The sequence below is a fragment of the Elaeis guineensis genome, chromosome 15 (assembly GCF_000442705.2).
Source record: "Elaeis guineensis isolate ETL-2024a chromosome 15, EG11, whole genome shotgun sequence".
Taxonomy (NCBI): Eukaryota; Viridiplantae; Streptophyta; class Magnoliopsida; order Arecales; family Arecaceae; genus Elaeis; species Elaeis guineensis.
Window position 1 is genome coordinate 58,461,214 of NC_026007.2, and position 15,014 is coordinate 58,476,227.

Genomic DNA, 15,014 nt, shown 5'->3' on the forward strand with positions numbered 1-15,014 from the left:
TCAATTCAACTAGTGTACAAATTGGTTTTAATTTGGCCTAAGCCAGCAGCTCTTGACAAATTTAACCAAGATCTACCCCATTTGACACGGTTGGTCCGCTCAAGTTTCTATGCGATTGGATTTATTCAAGTCTAAGCTTGACATACAAGACTCGATTATTGTTAGCCAAGTCTTTTCATGTCTATGCAAGGAGAGTTCAAGTCTAACCTGACAGAATCAAACTCCCAAAATGCCAAGCACAACACACACAATCAATTCCTTCCATATGTTGAACGTTCTTGGTATCGCTGGACTGACATCTGTGTGACTTCAGGCTTTTTGAGAGATATTTTGCTTTTTGATTTTTTTGAGTATATTCATACGAAATATGCATAAATATTTTATCTTATCAAAAAAAAAAATCATTTTTCGTGAGAATAATATGTTTAGACTTTTTGTTTTTAAACTTGTGAATATAAAAAAGTATTCAGAAAAATTAGTAAAATCAATTTAAAAATTCTAATAGTATGTTTTTTTTTTTGGGTCAAGGCCAACCTCAAAAAGATCATTTGTGATCAAGGCTAACGCGGACCTTGCATATAAGCTATGACCAATTTCTTGCAGATATTGGAATAACATTTTTGGGCACGCCAGTACCAGATCCAATTTCATTACCAAGTACATCTACGCAAGGATGTTTAATTATAGCTGATAACTACCCATCTACCAACATCACAATCCTTTAAACATGCTTTCATGAAATTAAAGTTACTAAATTAATTAATAGCTGAAAGCCTTCTTAAATCCTAACCCAATTTGCTAAGCAAACAACTAACAAAAATATAACCCTACATAACAAGGACAGCAAAAAACACCTAAAACAATCCCCAGCCTCACATTCCCACCATCCCTTGGTGGGATCCATACGTTGTTGTGCCTTCAAGCCATGGTCTAAACTAATAATACTCTAAATTTAACTTTTCCTATTTTTACTTTTATTAGCAATCCTAGTGAGAGAGGGAGAGGGAGAGAATCTAGAGAGAGAGAGAGAGAGAGAGAGAGAGTATGAAGTTGGACTGCTCGGAGAGAGGAGACTTTAGAAGGTGTTGGGCATTGAATTCTCCCAACTTCTAACAACCATTTCGGACCGTTTCATTGGCTGGTAGCGACGCCTTCTCTCCGCTCCTTTAAGCTTTCTTCAGCTATCCTCTTCGCCAAATAACTCGCAATCTTTGTTCTTAAAACAACGCCGAGGTTGTCTGCACGATCTCTGAGACGGAGGAGAACAGCTTCGGTCTTTCTCTTTCCGAGGAGGAAGGAGGGAGGGAGTCCTCAGATGGGTTCCTCCCTCTTAGGTTTCTCGTGATGGGGATTGCCGAAAGGTACGATCTTGATGCGTGCTTTCCACTTTTTCTGAGCTCAAAAGATTTTTTTTTGCTCTTTTTTTGCTTTCTGGTGTTGATAATTGCCTGAAGGCGCGATCTTGATGGGTTTGGTGCTTGTTGTGATCGGTAAGGCTTTTTTTTTTTTTTTAATGTCTTTGTGAATATATATATATATATATATATATATATATATATATATATATATATATATATATATATATATATGTCGGAGTGTTTGTTTTTTTGTATTATTTTCCATGCTGGCGAAGTGTTACAATCATGATTCGTGTTTCTTCTGCTTTGGTGAAATTAGGATGGGGATTTTCTCTGTTCTTGTCTTCTTTCTGGTGATCTTTACTGAAGCTTATGGATGATTGATTGACATCTTTTTTTTTATTCTTACATGAGTTTTGGATTTCTTGTTGGTGGTCAAGAGAGCTGATTGGATCTTGATGGGTTTCTTTTGGATCTAGATAAGGTCATTGATTTGATTCTTGTACGGTAGAAAGCTGTTGCTACTTTATCATGTTCTGTTTTCTCACTGAAACTTGTTAATACATTAAGATGAAGAGATTGCATATTTTTGATTCCAAGGCCTTTTAAATGTTTTTTATAATGGCAGGGAATGGTGAATAATTATGACACATGATATTGAAACTTGATTTTTTTTTTTATATATATCATATTCTCTGCATAATGGATTTGTAGAATGATGGTGACATTTCTTTAGATTTTAGGTCCCTTAGTTTCTTGATTTACTGGATTTATGTTCTTGAAGCTGCTGTGCTTTAATAGGTTGCATTATCTCCTGATATTATCTATAGAGAGATGGTGATATTTTCTTACATTTCAAGTTTTCTTGTCTTCCTGATTTGTAAAGGATAGTAAGATTCTTTTATATTTCTTTATTTTCAGCTTCCTTCTTTCCTTCTCTGATCTGCATACTGGATAATGATTACCTCAATTCATTTATTTTAGCACAAAATCTTGGTATTAGGGATTTTAGGATTTTAAAAATGTTTTGAAATTTTATCATAAATGGATTGCAGAACTATGAGATTTCTTTGCTCAAAAAAAAAAAAAAAAAAAACTTTGTGATTTCTAATTTTTTATTATCAACAATTGCTTCAGTTGTATTATACAAGGAATATGTTGGATTGGAGAAAAATGCTGCTGTTTGCTTTTCAATTTAAATGATGTTGCCCCTTTGTCATGTCTTGACCCGATGGCCCTAGCCAAGGGCGCGACAAATGGCTGCGCATCCTTAGAGTTTGACCTCACAGGACATGCAAGCCTGTCTTTTCATTTATACACAATTACATCATTCAAAACTTAGGCAATGGTAGACAAGCAATAATCAACTTGCCATAATTATTCTAAAAGAGTCTATAACCTCAAAATTTCACATGTAAATATCCAAAAAATTTATTAAAAAAATAATTTAATTTCTTTTATGCCCTAGGCTCCTCACAACTCGATCCTAAGCTTTGACTGTTCTCCTACATTTGAAAAAATAGAAAAGAGGTGATGAGCTTTACGAGCTCAATAAATTACTAGAATTTTTAGTTTAATTAAATATTTTATACATAAAACATAAATTTTCAGATGGCACGATTTTTTCACAAAACATGCCTATGTATATATAAAATATATCATATCTATCAACTTAGATCCAAAATATGTATTTGACCAAAATAAATTTCCAAAACAACCAAGGGTCAACCATCCACTCGCACTCTCCTAGTTTCCTTGATTATGGCCACGATTAACCTGTGGCTAGCACCGAAAGAGACTAGATTCCTGATTACAATATATCATCCGTTGGTTAGATGCTAATTATCACCTCACTGGAGGCTTGGAAGAAAAACTAGCTTTGATATCATATGGAGAAATATACTTCTATCAGCATATACCTACGATCAGCCCTATCTGGTTAGGCCCAAATAAAAAACTAGCTCCTGAATACAATATACCGTCAGCCAGCGTGCACCAATGATCACCCATTGGAGATCTGAAAGGAGACTAGATCCTGAATTTATGTGATCATAGTTGGATTAGAGAGTAGTAGAATCGACACATAACACATTTATTGAAAACATTTCATGTCCCCGTATATCATGTAAATTTGCATTTTACAAGTGTTTTACATAGAGCATATAAAATACTTAATGTAAATAATTTATCATAGCATTAAATAAATTTTCAAATAAGACCTTTTGCATGATAAAACATACCTTCATGAAACTTCATCAATCAAGAAAATCAAGCAAAATCTAAAATAATTAAGTACTTTATTAGACTTCTATAAAATATCAAATAGCTTAATTGTCTCATAGTAGATTCTAGTCCAGGCCATCGAATTTGGCCTAATATCAAGGGATCTTAGCCAGCTCTTGGATCTAACAAGTATCTAATACACATATTTATGTAAAGTTCATTGTTACTTCTAAATAAAAGATTCGGATGCGATCATACGTCTCCGCTATCCAGATCCTGGTTTCCATTTGATCAAATTCCAAACCTTGGATTAGATCTAATTCATCAATTGAAAAAAAATTTGACTAATTAGGCTTGATTTGGGTTGATTAATAGAGATAAAAGAAAAGAGAGACTCAATCTAGGTTCAATTAAGGCCTGATCTATTTGGTTCGAATTGATCAACATGGATCTCGATCTAAGCTTAGTTGAATTATGGGCCTGATCTAAGGAGATGAGACCATATTAGGAGATGGATTTTTTTTCTCTTTTCCTCCCTCTCTCTATATCTTCCTCTCTTTCTTTTTCTTCCTCTTCTTCTTCCTTTTCCATGGCCGAAGCAAAGGTTTTGATGGTTCGATCCATCTAAAAGGAAAATGGGAAGGAGGGAAAAGAGAGGTGGGTTCCGATGGTGGTGCGGGCAAAGGTGGCTATAGCAACCATGGCCTGCAGCAAGGTGGCTGCGGCTTGGGGTGATGGTCTGGTTGGAAGCCGGAAGGCAAGAGGAAAGGGGCACTACCCCAACTACCTTAGTGGCAGCCACTTCGGCCAAGAAAGAAACAAGGGCGGGAGGGGGGCTTATCGGAGGTGGTGGCAACTGTGGGTCGTAGCCGATGGTGCTAGTTTCTAATGGTAAAAACAAACCTAAAACCCCTAGGGAGAAGAAAATAGTGGGGAATTTGAGAGGAAGGGGGGGTTTTAGGTGATTAGGTGCAGTTATGGCAGCACGATGACTATCAGTGGTGAGGAAGAAGGAAGAGGGAGGCAAAGGGGTTTTTGGTGGTGATCAATCACAGTGGATGAGGGTGATTTTAAAAAAATATCGGGAGAGATGACTTGGCTCAATGGCAATTCGACGGTTACCGACAACCCAACAGCTGTAGTGGTTGGCACCGGTCCGTGGCATCAACAACAACCATAATTTCATGGCTCTACCCCCCCAAATGATAGAAGATTGGGCAGGGATCATGATTCCCTTGCTTTGATCTCCAATTTTTTTTTTTTAACTTTTGGGCTGAAGACAGTCTAGCCTGCCAATTTCAATCCAAAATGGGCCCAATTGAGCCGGATTTCACATCCTCCCCTCAAAAAAAAAATTCATGTTCGAAATTTGAGAAATATCTAGGTCTTTTAAAGTTAAAAGCGTTCAATCCAAAACTTACATGCACCAATTTACCCTAGCTTGGCATTTCTATCACACCACTAAAATGCCTGCAAACAATCCAATCACTTAGATCAATCACAATACTCATACGTATTTCTATATTGAAGTACAGATTCTTCCTATGAATGCTTCACAGCTTGGCACCTCTGTGCCAACTCTAGGATTTTGCCTGTCAAGTAATACATAATCCAAGATCCCATCTCTGCTCAATCAAAATCAGTGCGATATCAATTATTAAAAGCTTTCTATCATATTTAAGATTAAGATATAGACTAATAAAATTAGTACTAATTAAGTAATCAAGACTCTGAAATTGAGATCACCATCTTGATATGAATATATGTTCATTCAAGATTGAGTTGGGATCAATTGGATACAACAATCTTATAGTAAGATTAATTATTAAAATTAATTGTATTTGGAATAGAGCTTGAAATGAATTTGGCACAAATACTCTAATGAAGTTTTGATCCCACAAAAGATAATAGCCCATCTTGATTAAAATCAAATCATGGGATGACTGTGAAGGTGATCATATCAAAGTTTTAAATCTTGTGGGACGGAGGTGTCCCGATATCTCCATGGAAGAGGATGCTCCTATTGAATTTTCTATAGGTGCAAGTGCATGTGATTTCAAAATTTTTTTAAATCCAAAACGCAACAGAAAAATCAGATTAAAATATTTTTAATCTAAGCATGCATTCATCATATGAAAGCACCTGTGGATCTAGTTCATATGCTGAAATTAATATATATTGATTTTAGGAAGAACAAACGAAAGTTTGAAATCAATTCACATATCTGAATCACTTTCTTTTTGCTTCAAAGCTATAACTGGAGTTGAATCTGATTCAATCCCTAGATCTGGGTCTGAACAGATTCTGAATCAGCAATACAAGTATCCTGCCTCTATGGGTATCCACAAGGCTGACCTCAATTGTTTTCTCTTGGATCTTGCTTGCCTGAATCAAAACCTAAATAAACTTAAACCAAATCTGGATCGAAACAGAACCTCTTGGATAAACCCTTTTAATCTTTCTTTCTTGATTCTTGAAGAATCCAAAAATTCTTTCTTGATCCTTCAACTAATCAAGAAGAACAACAACTAAGAAGTGATTGTAATTAACTCTCAACAAACTTGAGAGGAAAGAGAACAAGAACCAAAGCAAGTGGCACCAACAATTGGAACCACTCCCTATGTGCCACCCACCCTCTTTTGGCTCCAAGGGAGGATGCCAAGAGAGAAGAGGTGTGGGCTAAAGAGAAGAAGAGGAGAGAGGCGTGGGGCCCAGTGAAAGGTGGCGGGAAGGTGGGAGGAGAGGTTGATACACAACTAAAGGGCTAGGGTCCTTTATATAGACAACTTAAGGATGTCCTAATCAAATTACGATCCCTCATTCTAATCATATTAGAATTCTTAGCCATAATATAGTTGGACCAGATAAATAGGGCACCACCCATTACCCACCTAAAATCACACCCTTTTTTAGGCGTCCCATCATATGAGACCCTATTGAATGCACAAATCAACCCACATGGTTTCATAAATTCTCTTCAAGGGTTTTTAACCAAAAAATGCTTCTTTGATTAAATTCAAGCTATAAATTAATTATCCAATAATTGGATCTCATTGAATCAAATTTAATTAGGTTCAAATCAAGTATAGAAATTGATTAAAACTCATCATATAAGTAAACCAACCACAAGAGAAGTTGGATTCACTCAGATGCTAGCAAGATTAACAGAACCCAATAGGATTTCTCTAAATCCATATAAATTGGTGCTTCATATGCCTAATTATAATCAATTCAGATTTTTTTCCTTTATATGTGACCCCATAGGTTCAGTTCTGTCTGATAGTAAGAAATATCATGATCTCTATCATAGGTATCACTGAAATTATTTTCAGTGGGTCAGAACAGTTCCACTCTAACTCGACAAGGATCATTGATCCAAAACGATTCTATTGAGCTCTCATGATCCATCAATGATATCTAACAATATGTAGTGGCAATCCAGCAGAATCGAAATAGAACCTTTAGATATAGTTAATATATGATACAGTCTCTCTATCGTGAGTTTCGATTAGATGGCAGGTTATGGATAAATCATCAAACCTCATCATCAATCATATGATAAATCCGATCAGCTTAAGTCCAATAGTGATTTCAAATGATTTTTTTTTTCATTAATAACATTGCTATAGTCATAGACTTGTGGACTCAACTTCTCAAATCTCATAGGACTATTTCTCTCGATCAAAGTCGATAGATCTCATATAGATGCATACGTTGCTCGCACAGCTCAACCAACTGAAGCCAATATCTATTACAAAAATTCATAATCAAGTTAATATTTATGTGTAGTCAAATTACCACAGTCTTACTATGAACAACTGTGACCCCGCAGGTCAAAAGACCAGTCACACAACTACAGCATCGAGATAATCACTGACGATCGAATAGAAATCTATGTGATCTCTCATATGATCACGCTCAGTACTAGTTGTTCTCTAACAACTACCTGTACTTTTCACTCAGTGTCTTTATACCATAGATTAAAGACTCATCTATCCCGAAGGAAGCGAATCATGCGTTGGTTTATCTGGATAGATCATCATCCCCATGATTATCCTATAATCGGGAGCAATTTAGGAATCGATCGTACATGTCTCTAATTCTCAACATTTAAAAATATATATCATAATATCAATTTCAAGGATGATTCAAAGACACATAACACTTGAATGAAAAAATAAAATTTATTCTTTATTGATTAAATCAATAGTTTAAATATAAATTTGTGTCATAGAATAATAATGTGTTAGCCAATAATTGGCTTCTAGGATATACATCTAACAGCTTCACGATCCCATCCCGTCCCGTCTCGATATCCATCCCAGTCATGCATCAGGATAAATATCCTCCATCACTCTCCCTTCTTTTTTTCTTTCTTTATTTTTTTTCCTTCTTTTCTTTATTTTTTCTTCTACCTTCCTTTCTTTCCTCTTTTCCTTTCTTTTTGTCATCCCTTCCTTTCTTTTTTTTCTTCTTTCTCTTTCCTTCTTTCTTCTTTCCTTCCCATTTTTTTTCTCCCTTACCTTCTTTCTTTCATTTTTCTTCTTCTTCTTTCCTTTCACTTTTTTTTTATCTTTTTTTTTTTGTTTCCTCTTTCTTCTTTCTTTATATAGATGGATTATGGAGTCCTGGCCTCATTCCTATCCCATTTTCTCATAGAAATAGGAGGAGATGATCAAGATGCCTTTCGTCCTGCTAGGATGTAAAACCTTGAACATGATTATATAGTAATGGCTTTAGGCAATAATGGTCCATCATAATTATAGAAATGATCTTAGAATTGAATCATAAAAATAAATTCGAAAAGATAAAGTATCGATATCATGATCCCCTGGACCTGAGATCATGAGGGAATGAATCTCACTGGATTTATTCGAATACTTGACAAATAGACTAAGTTGAATCAGTAATCAAGTAACTCTAGACATTAGGTGGTCAAAATTTTTCTTAACACAACCAACATAGCCATATCACAATTGTCTAAAAATCAATAGTATTCAGTCAGCACCTTCTCTTTATCAATAAAAACCTTCTTATTTGAAAAATCAAGTATTCCAACTTAACGCATTCTAAACCACAACCAAAGTTTTTTGATGACTCAATCCACCATACTTCTGCTGTGCAACTCTGATAAGCATTCTTCAAAATTTCTTCATGATCTCATATCAAAATTTTATAAAGCCAAGCAAAGACTTTGGTCCTTACTTTCCAAGTACATGGGACCATGATTAACTCTTGAGATAATTATCATATTCATCCATGGTATGATCATGATATTAGATATTAAATAATCTAATTTGAGTCAAACCAACTCTAAATTATCTTGACAATTTAATCAGACATTCAAAATTCTATTACAAGATCCCAAATTAACTTACTTATAAGCATAATTGATCTCCTAGAATCTTCTCTTCCAGGTTAAACTTATTTAAGCTTCTCACTTTTCTTTTGAAAAAATTAACATGAGATTCCACTAGCATTTCAAAAATGGTGATGCAAGATCCGTGATCAATTCATAAACCTGATTTTTAAGTAAAAAAATAATTCAGCATAAAAATCTACTAATCTGGTTCAAAGATTTAATAGAAACTCTAGGACATAGGCTCTCATGATTTCAATACGAGATCACTATGAGAAAAATATTTCTATTTGTAGTATTGCAATCATATACATTTTCAACTTATTTATCATGGTCTTGTAAGTTTACGAGAGTATCGAAAGTAGAGACATCGATTCACTTTAGCTTAAAGAATCTACTCAAAACTTTAAGTAAAAGAAATTATTTATGATAAGTGTTCATTCCATTTCATCTTTCTCAATAAGAAAATTGAATTCTTCCAATTCCCACCAATTCCAAATCACATCCATAATTTTCTTTTTTTGTGATAATACAAAATAAATAAAATCAAAATTGCTATCACTTTTATAATCATATCAAAATTAAATTTCCAAAATGAATCAAATGCTAACACAACATGATACAACCCATCTATATTACTCAAAATATACCTCTATATATCAATTGTTTAGTTGCGATCGCATTCTTTCTAGAACTAGTCTTGGTGTATTTAACCAGAATTTTAACAATACAAATCTTCTGTACTTATCCAAAGCAAAGTTCTAAGGAACTCAATTTGTATCTGTAAATTAAAATTAGACATTTTGAAAAAATTCATTGGATTTCTAATGCTAGTAACTATGTTTAGATATTCAATCAAAATCCTAATTCTACTCCACTCTCACTAACATAAGTTCTCATGATCTGGAACCTAAGCTCTGACACCATTTAATCTATCATGTCCCAACTTGATGGCCCCAATTGGGGGCGCAACAGACAGTCACACATCCTTAGGATTTGATCCCATAGGACATGCAAGGCCTGCCTTTTTATTCATGCATAATTACATCATTGCAAACTTAAGCAATGGTAGATAAGCAATAATCAACTTGACATAATTATTCCAAAAGAGTCTATAACCTCAAAATTTTACATATAAATGTCCAAACAATTTATTAAAAGAAAACTAATTTAATTTCTTCTATATCCTAGGTTCCCCACAGCTTGTCCCAAGCCCTGATTATTTTGCTGCTTCAAAAAAAAATCAAAAAAAGGTTATGAGCTTTATGAGCCCAATAAGTTATCAGAATTTTTAGTTTAATTAAATATTTTATATATGAAATATAAATTTTGAAATTGCATGATTTTTCCACAAAACATGCCAATGTATACATAAAATATATCATATTTATCAACTTAGATCCAAAATATGCATTTGGCCAAAATAAATTTTCAAAACCACGAAGGGTCGACCATCTACTCTCACTCTCCTAGTCTTCCTAACTATGGCCATGATCAGTCTGTGGCTACCCCCAAAAGAGACTAAATTTCTAACTACAATGTATCATCCATCCATCAGGCGCCGGTGATCATCCCATTAGAGCTCTCAAAAAAACTAGCTCTGATATCACATGAAAAAAAATGCTCTCATCAGTATGTGCTAGCGATCAGCCCCCCCTGGTTAGTCCGAAAGAAAAACTAGCACTTGACTATAATACACTGTTAGTCAGTATGCGTCAATGATTGTCCCACTAGAGGCTTGAAAAAAGACTAGATCCTGAATCTATGTGATAATAGTTGGACTTGAGAGCAGTGGAATCGACACATAACACATTTAATGAAAATATTTTACATCCAAGTATGTCATATAAATTCGATCTAACATTTTACATGCATTTCATGTAGAGCATATAAAATACTTAATTTAAATAATTTATCATAGCATTAAATAAATTTTCAAATCATATCTTGTGCATGATAAAGCATATTGGGGATAGAGGTAACTTATAATTTCTGCCTTAGAATTTCGTAAAACTTCATCAATCAAAAAAATCAACCAAAACCTAAAATAATTAAGCACCTTATTAGACTTCTATAAAGCATCAAACAACCTGATTGTCTCATGGTAGATTCTAGTCCAGACCATCAAATTTGGCCCAACATCAAGGGATCTTAACCGGCTCTTGGATCTAACAAGTATCTAATAGATGTATTTATGCAAAGTTCGTGGTTACTTGTATGTAAAAGATTCGGTTGCGATCATGCCTACCTGCTATCTGGACCTAGTTTTTACTTGATCAAATTCCAAACCTTGGATTAGATCTAATTCATCAATTATGGGAAAATTTGACTAACTAGGCTTGGTCTGGGTTGATTAATAGAGATAAAAGGCAAGAGAGACTTGATCTAGGTTCAATTAAGGCCTCATCTACTTGGTCCGATGTGATTAACATGGATCTCAGTTTGAGCTTAGTCGAATTATGGGCCTGATCTAAGGAGATAAGACCACATCAGGGGATGGATATTTTTTTTCCTCTTTTCCCCCCTCTCTCTTCCTCTCTCTCCTTTTCTTCTTCTTTTTTTTTCGTGGCCAAAATAGCGGTTTTGAGGGGTTCGATCCATCTAAGGGTCTGTTCTTTTGAGGATAAAAAAGTTATTCAAGAATCTATATTTTTTTAGATATGTATTTTTTAGACAACATTTTAACAGAAAAATAATTTATCCATGTTCTTTTGCATTACTAGTTTCCTAGATAAATTGCTAAGATTTATACATATTTTCAATAATTCTCTTTGTTATATAAATATTCTTATATATAATGATATAGTATAATATATTATATTTTGTATGTTATAATATACAATATTATATAATATATGTTCATAAATATAGATAATATATGTTATATATAATGTAATAAATTATATTATATATAATAAAATAACATATATAATATAATATAGTATATAATATTAATATAAAATAATATTATGTTATATTATATTATATTATATATAAGATAGTATTGTATATTATTATTATATTATTATAGAGTTAGGGGTATATTAGGAATAAAATAAAAATATTATTTTTTCGGTTGATGGAAAAATGACTTATCCACCTCCTAGGTGGATAAGACTTTTTTCCATTTCATGGGTAAATGCTATCCATGGAAAAATAATTTACAATGTGAGAACATGGATAAGTTGGTCAATGAGAAAGTTAACTAACTTTTTCATGATATTCATCTATATTCTCATAATATCTTTTATGCTTTTTAAGTTTGGAGAAAGTAGATGACTGAGTTATTGAGCACTGAATAATGGAGGCATTGAAAATGAGGGTGGGGCATCTTAAAAATAAAATTAAATATCTACTTTATTGACCGATGGAAAAATAATTTAGCCACCCCCTATTGACCAATCACTGCGGATGATAGGGATTTAAAAAAAAATTGGGGGAGATGAATTTGGCTCAACGGTGGCCGTTTGATGATTGTCGACAGCCTAATAACTGCAACAGTTGGCATTGGCCCGTGGCATCCTCAATAGCCATAGTTTTATGCCCGCCCCCTCCCCGCGCACCATGGTGGAAGATCGGGTAGGGGATCGTGATTCTCTACTTTGATCTCTATTTTTTTTTATTGAATTTTTGGGTTGAAGCCAATCTGGCCTGCCAATTTCAATCCAAAATGGGCCCCATTGAATCGGATTTCACACCCTCCCTTTTGTGTACTTATTATGACAAATTTTCTTGCCTAAAATGTATTAGGTCTGTGTTATTGATGTTATATAAAGAGATTGTCTTCTATTTTCGTTTTCCATTGTCAAGTGGAGATTTGGGGTTGCTTTTCTCTTGATTGGTGGTGCAAGTTTACAGAAATTCATTGCTTTTATGTTTTAACTCATGCTTTCCTCTAATTATGGGTGGGCTCTGCTTTTTTGATTTCATTTTCTTCTTGTCATATTGGGAGGTTGAAGTGAGCCCTTGTACACCAATAATTCTTTGTCTGTGGTCATCTTGTGTGCTTCTATGATTTTGCAAAATATTATCTAAATCTTTCTAGTGGATGCTATCCTTTCTTAGTTTATTTTAACAACATAAACAGAAAATTTACTTTCTATAATTACTCATAAATGATGTCTAACTTGGTGTAGCATGAACACCTGACTGATAAAAAAGAGAGAAAAATGTTTTTATGGCTTCTTAGATTTCTGAAGTTCTGATCAGATTATGAATCTTTTTCTGCTTATTGCTTGTGTTTCAGGTTGAGAAGCAGTTAGCGCATTCACAGCACTCATCCTCAACTCACTTTCAAAATAACACACCAGGTACTACTGAGAAACTCTTTCAGCCTTCATTTTTGTGCCCTTTTTTTTTGTTTGTTTGTGTGGGTAGATGTTCTTCATCCTCCCTTTGTGTTGGAGAGGAGGTTGATTCCTATGGAACCTTTTCTTATGTGATGGATCAGGTTAAAATAAACACATGCCCACAGTACTACGAAACAACAGTCTGCTATATATTTGCTGAACAGGCCTGACTTTAGTGCATTAATATCTTCGAGTTTGCTCCTCTAATTTCAACAGCATCCTTGTATACTAAACTGGGTTCTTTTGTATCTAATAAACCTCCTTTGCAAGTCATGTTGGATTGGAGCATCAGTCAGAACAGTCTTAAGGCATTCTTAGTTGGTCCAGCATTGAAAACTAAAGCTTGTTGAGTGATTTGCATTTTGTTCAAACTAGTCATTTCAGTTTAATGAAATGACATCAGTTGTTCACAATATATGCAGGATGTTAATTGTTCGAACCTAGCAAACAAAAGAATGTTTTGAAGCTTTTCTAAGTGTCCTGCTGTATCCTGTAAATCATATTTGTTGATTAAATATCAGTAGTTTATTGTTAGAAATATCACATAATTTATCGAATTTCTTAGATTGTTCTCTTACACCCATTTTTTTCCCAACCTGTTTGCTAACAGAATTGTGAACCTTTTTGCAGTGGCATGCAATCTTAGCTGCTAAAAATCAAGGTCCTCACCTTCTCCGAATGGATGAAGAGGCAACAGAGAGGGGTAGTATCTTAGAAACCGCAGAGGTTATTAAGCCTATAGGAGGGGTGAGGAGAAATTCGACAGGAAAAACATCTCCCACAGGTTTGCTTTCCTTATCAAACAGTGATCAAAAGCCTCTGCCTCGCTATCTCCAAACTTCTATAAAGTCGTGCCATGATTTTTGTAAGTATGGAAGGAAACATGATTTTGAAGGAAAGGAAAAGCATTCCTTTCTTCACAGATCAAGGAATAATCTCATCACAGTTGAACAGCAAAATGAGGCAAAAGCTTTGGATTTTGGAGAAAGAAGGAAGAAACCCGTAAGTAAGGTGAAGTCCTCATCCATGCAGAGAATTGGATTTTCCGATGAACTAAAAACCATCAAGCAGAAGGGTTTGTCAACAACCAAGGGAACTGGATTGTTGGACAAGACTGTCGACAAGGAGTTACAGACTTTGTCACCTTGCCGGAAAAATGTTGTGTCTAGCAAGCAGGCAATTCTTCCCTCATCCCCAGAAAATGAACATACTAAGTTAAAAAGACTAAGTACAGTTGGCAGAAAGGAGAGACAGATAATCAAACAGAAGGCTCCTCTTCAGTTAAAAACATTCCTCAACAAGCCCAAAGATTTCAAGCAAAAGGGTCTGTACCATGCCAACAAAGTTGATGCATGTGGGAAGCCTGGTCCTGTAAAGGAAAGGACTGCATTGCCTTCCAACAAAGGCATAGCATCTGTTAAGCCCAAATTGCTTAGGCAGATATCTGTGAAGAAGACAATGACAGCTGCTATTCCCATGATTATGAAGCAAAAGGCATCGGTTCCTCCCAAGAGTATTGGTATCCCTGCTAAACCTGAAGTCTTTTTGAAGGCCAAGAAGGCTCCAGAGGTAAAGTCTGCATCTGCATTAACTCGTCCAGCACATCTAGCCTGTCGAAGGAATCGGGAGGACAAGATATCTTTGAGTCTCAGAATGACAAAAGTTGGAGAGAGGAAAGTATTGAAACCATCAACAGCTTCTTTACCTACTAAATCTTCTGCCGAT

General features: G+C 34.7%; 1 protein-coding gene across 2 annotated transcripts in view; it reads left to right on the plus strand.

Annotated features, from left to right (window-relative positions):
• The first annotated feature begins 1,098 nt into the window (after positions 1-1,098).
• LOC105032249 (uncharacterized) overlaps positions 1,099-15,014 on the plus strand; it is a 15,192-nt gene continuing 1,276 nt past the window's right edge. Inside the window, exons 1-3 of one of the 2 annotated variants that reach the window (XM_010906636.4) lie at positions 1,099-1,361; positions 13,187-13,250; positions 13,920-15,014. The exon at positions 13,920-15,014 is cut by the window's right edge and continues 1,276 nt beyond it. In XM_010906636.4, coding sequence (XP_010904938.1) covers positions 13,968-15,014 — 1,047 coding nt within the window. In that variant the 5' untranslated portion in view covers positions 1,099-1,361; positions 13,187-13,250; positions 13,920-13,967. Of the gene's footprint in view, positions 1,491-13,186; positions 13,251-13,919 lie in introns of both variants that reach the window. The other variant, XM_029260964.2, reaches the window with a different exon arrangement.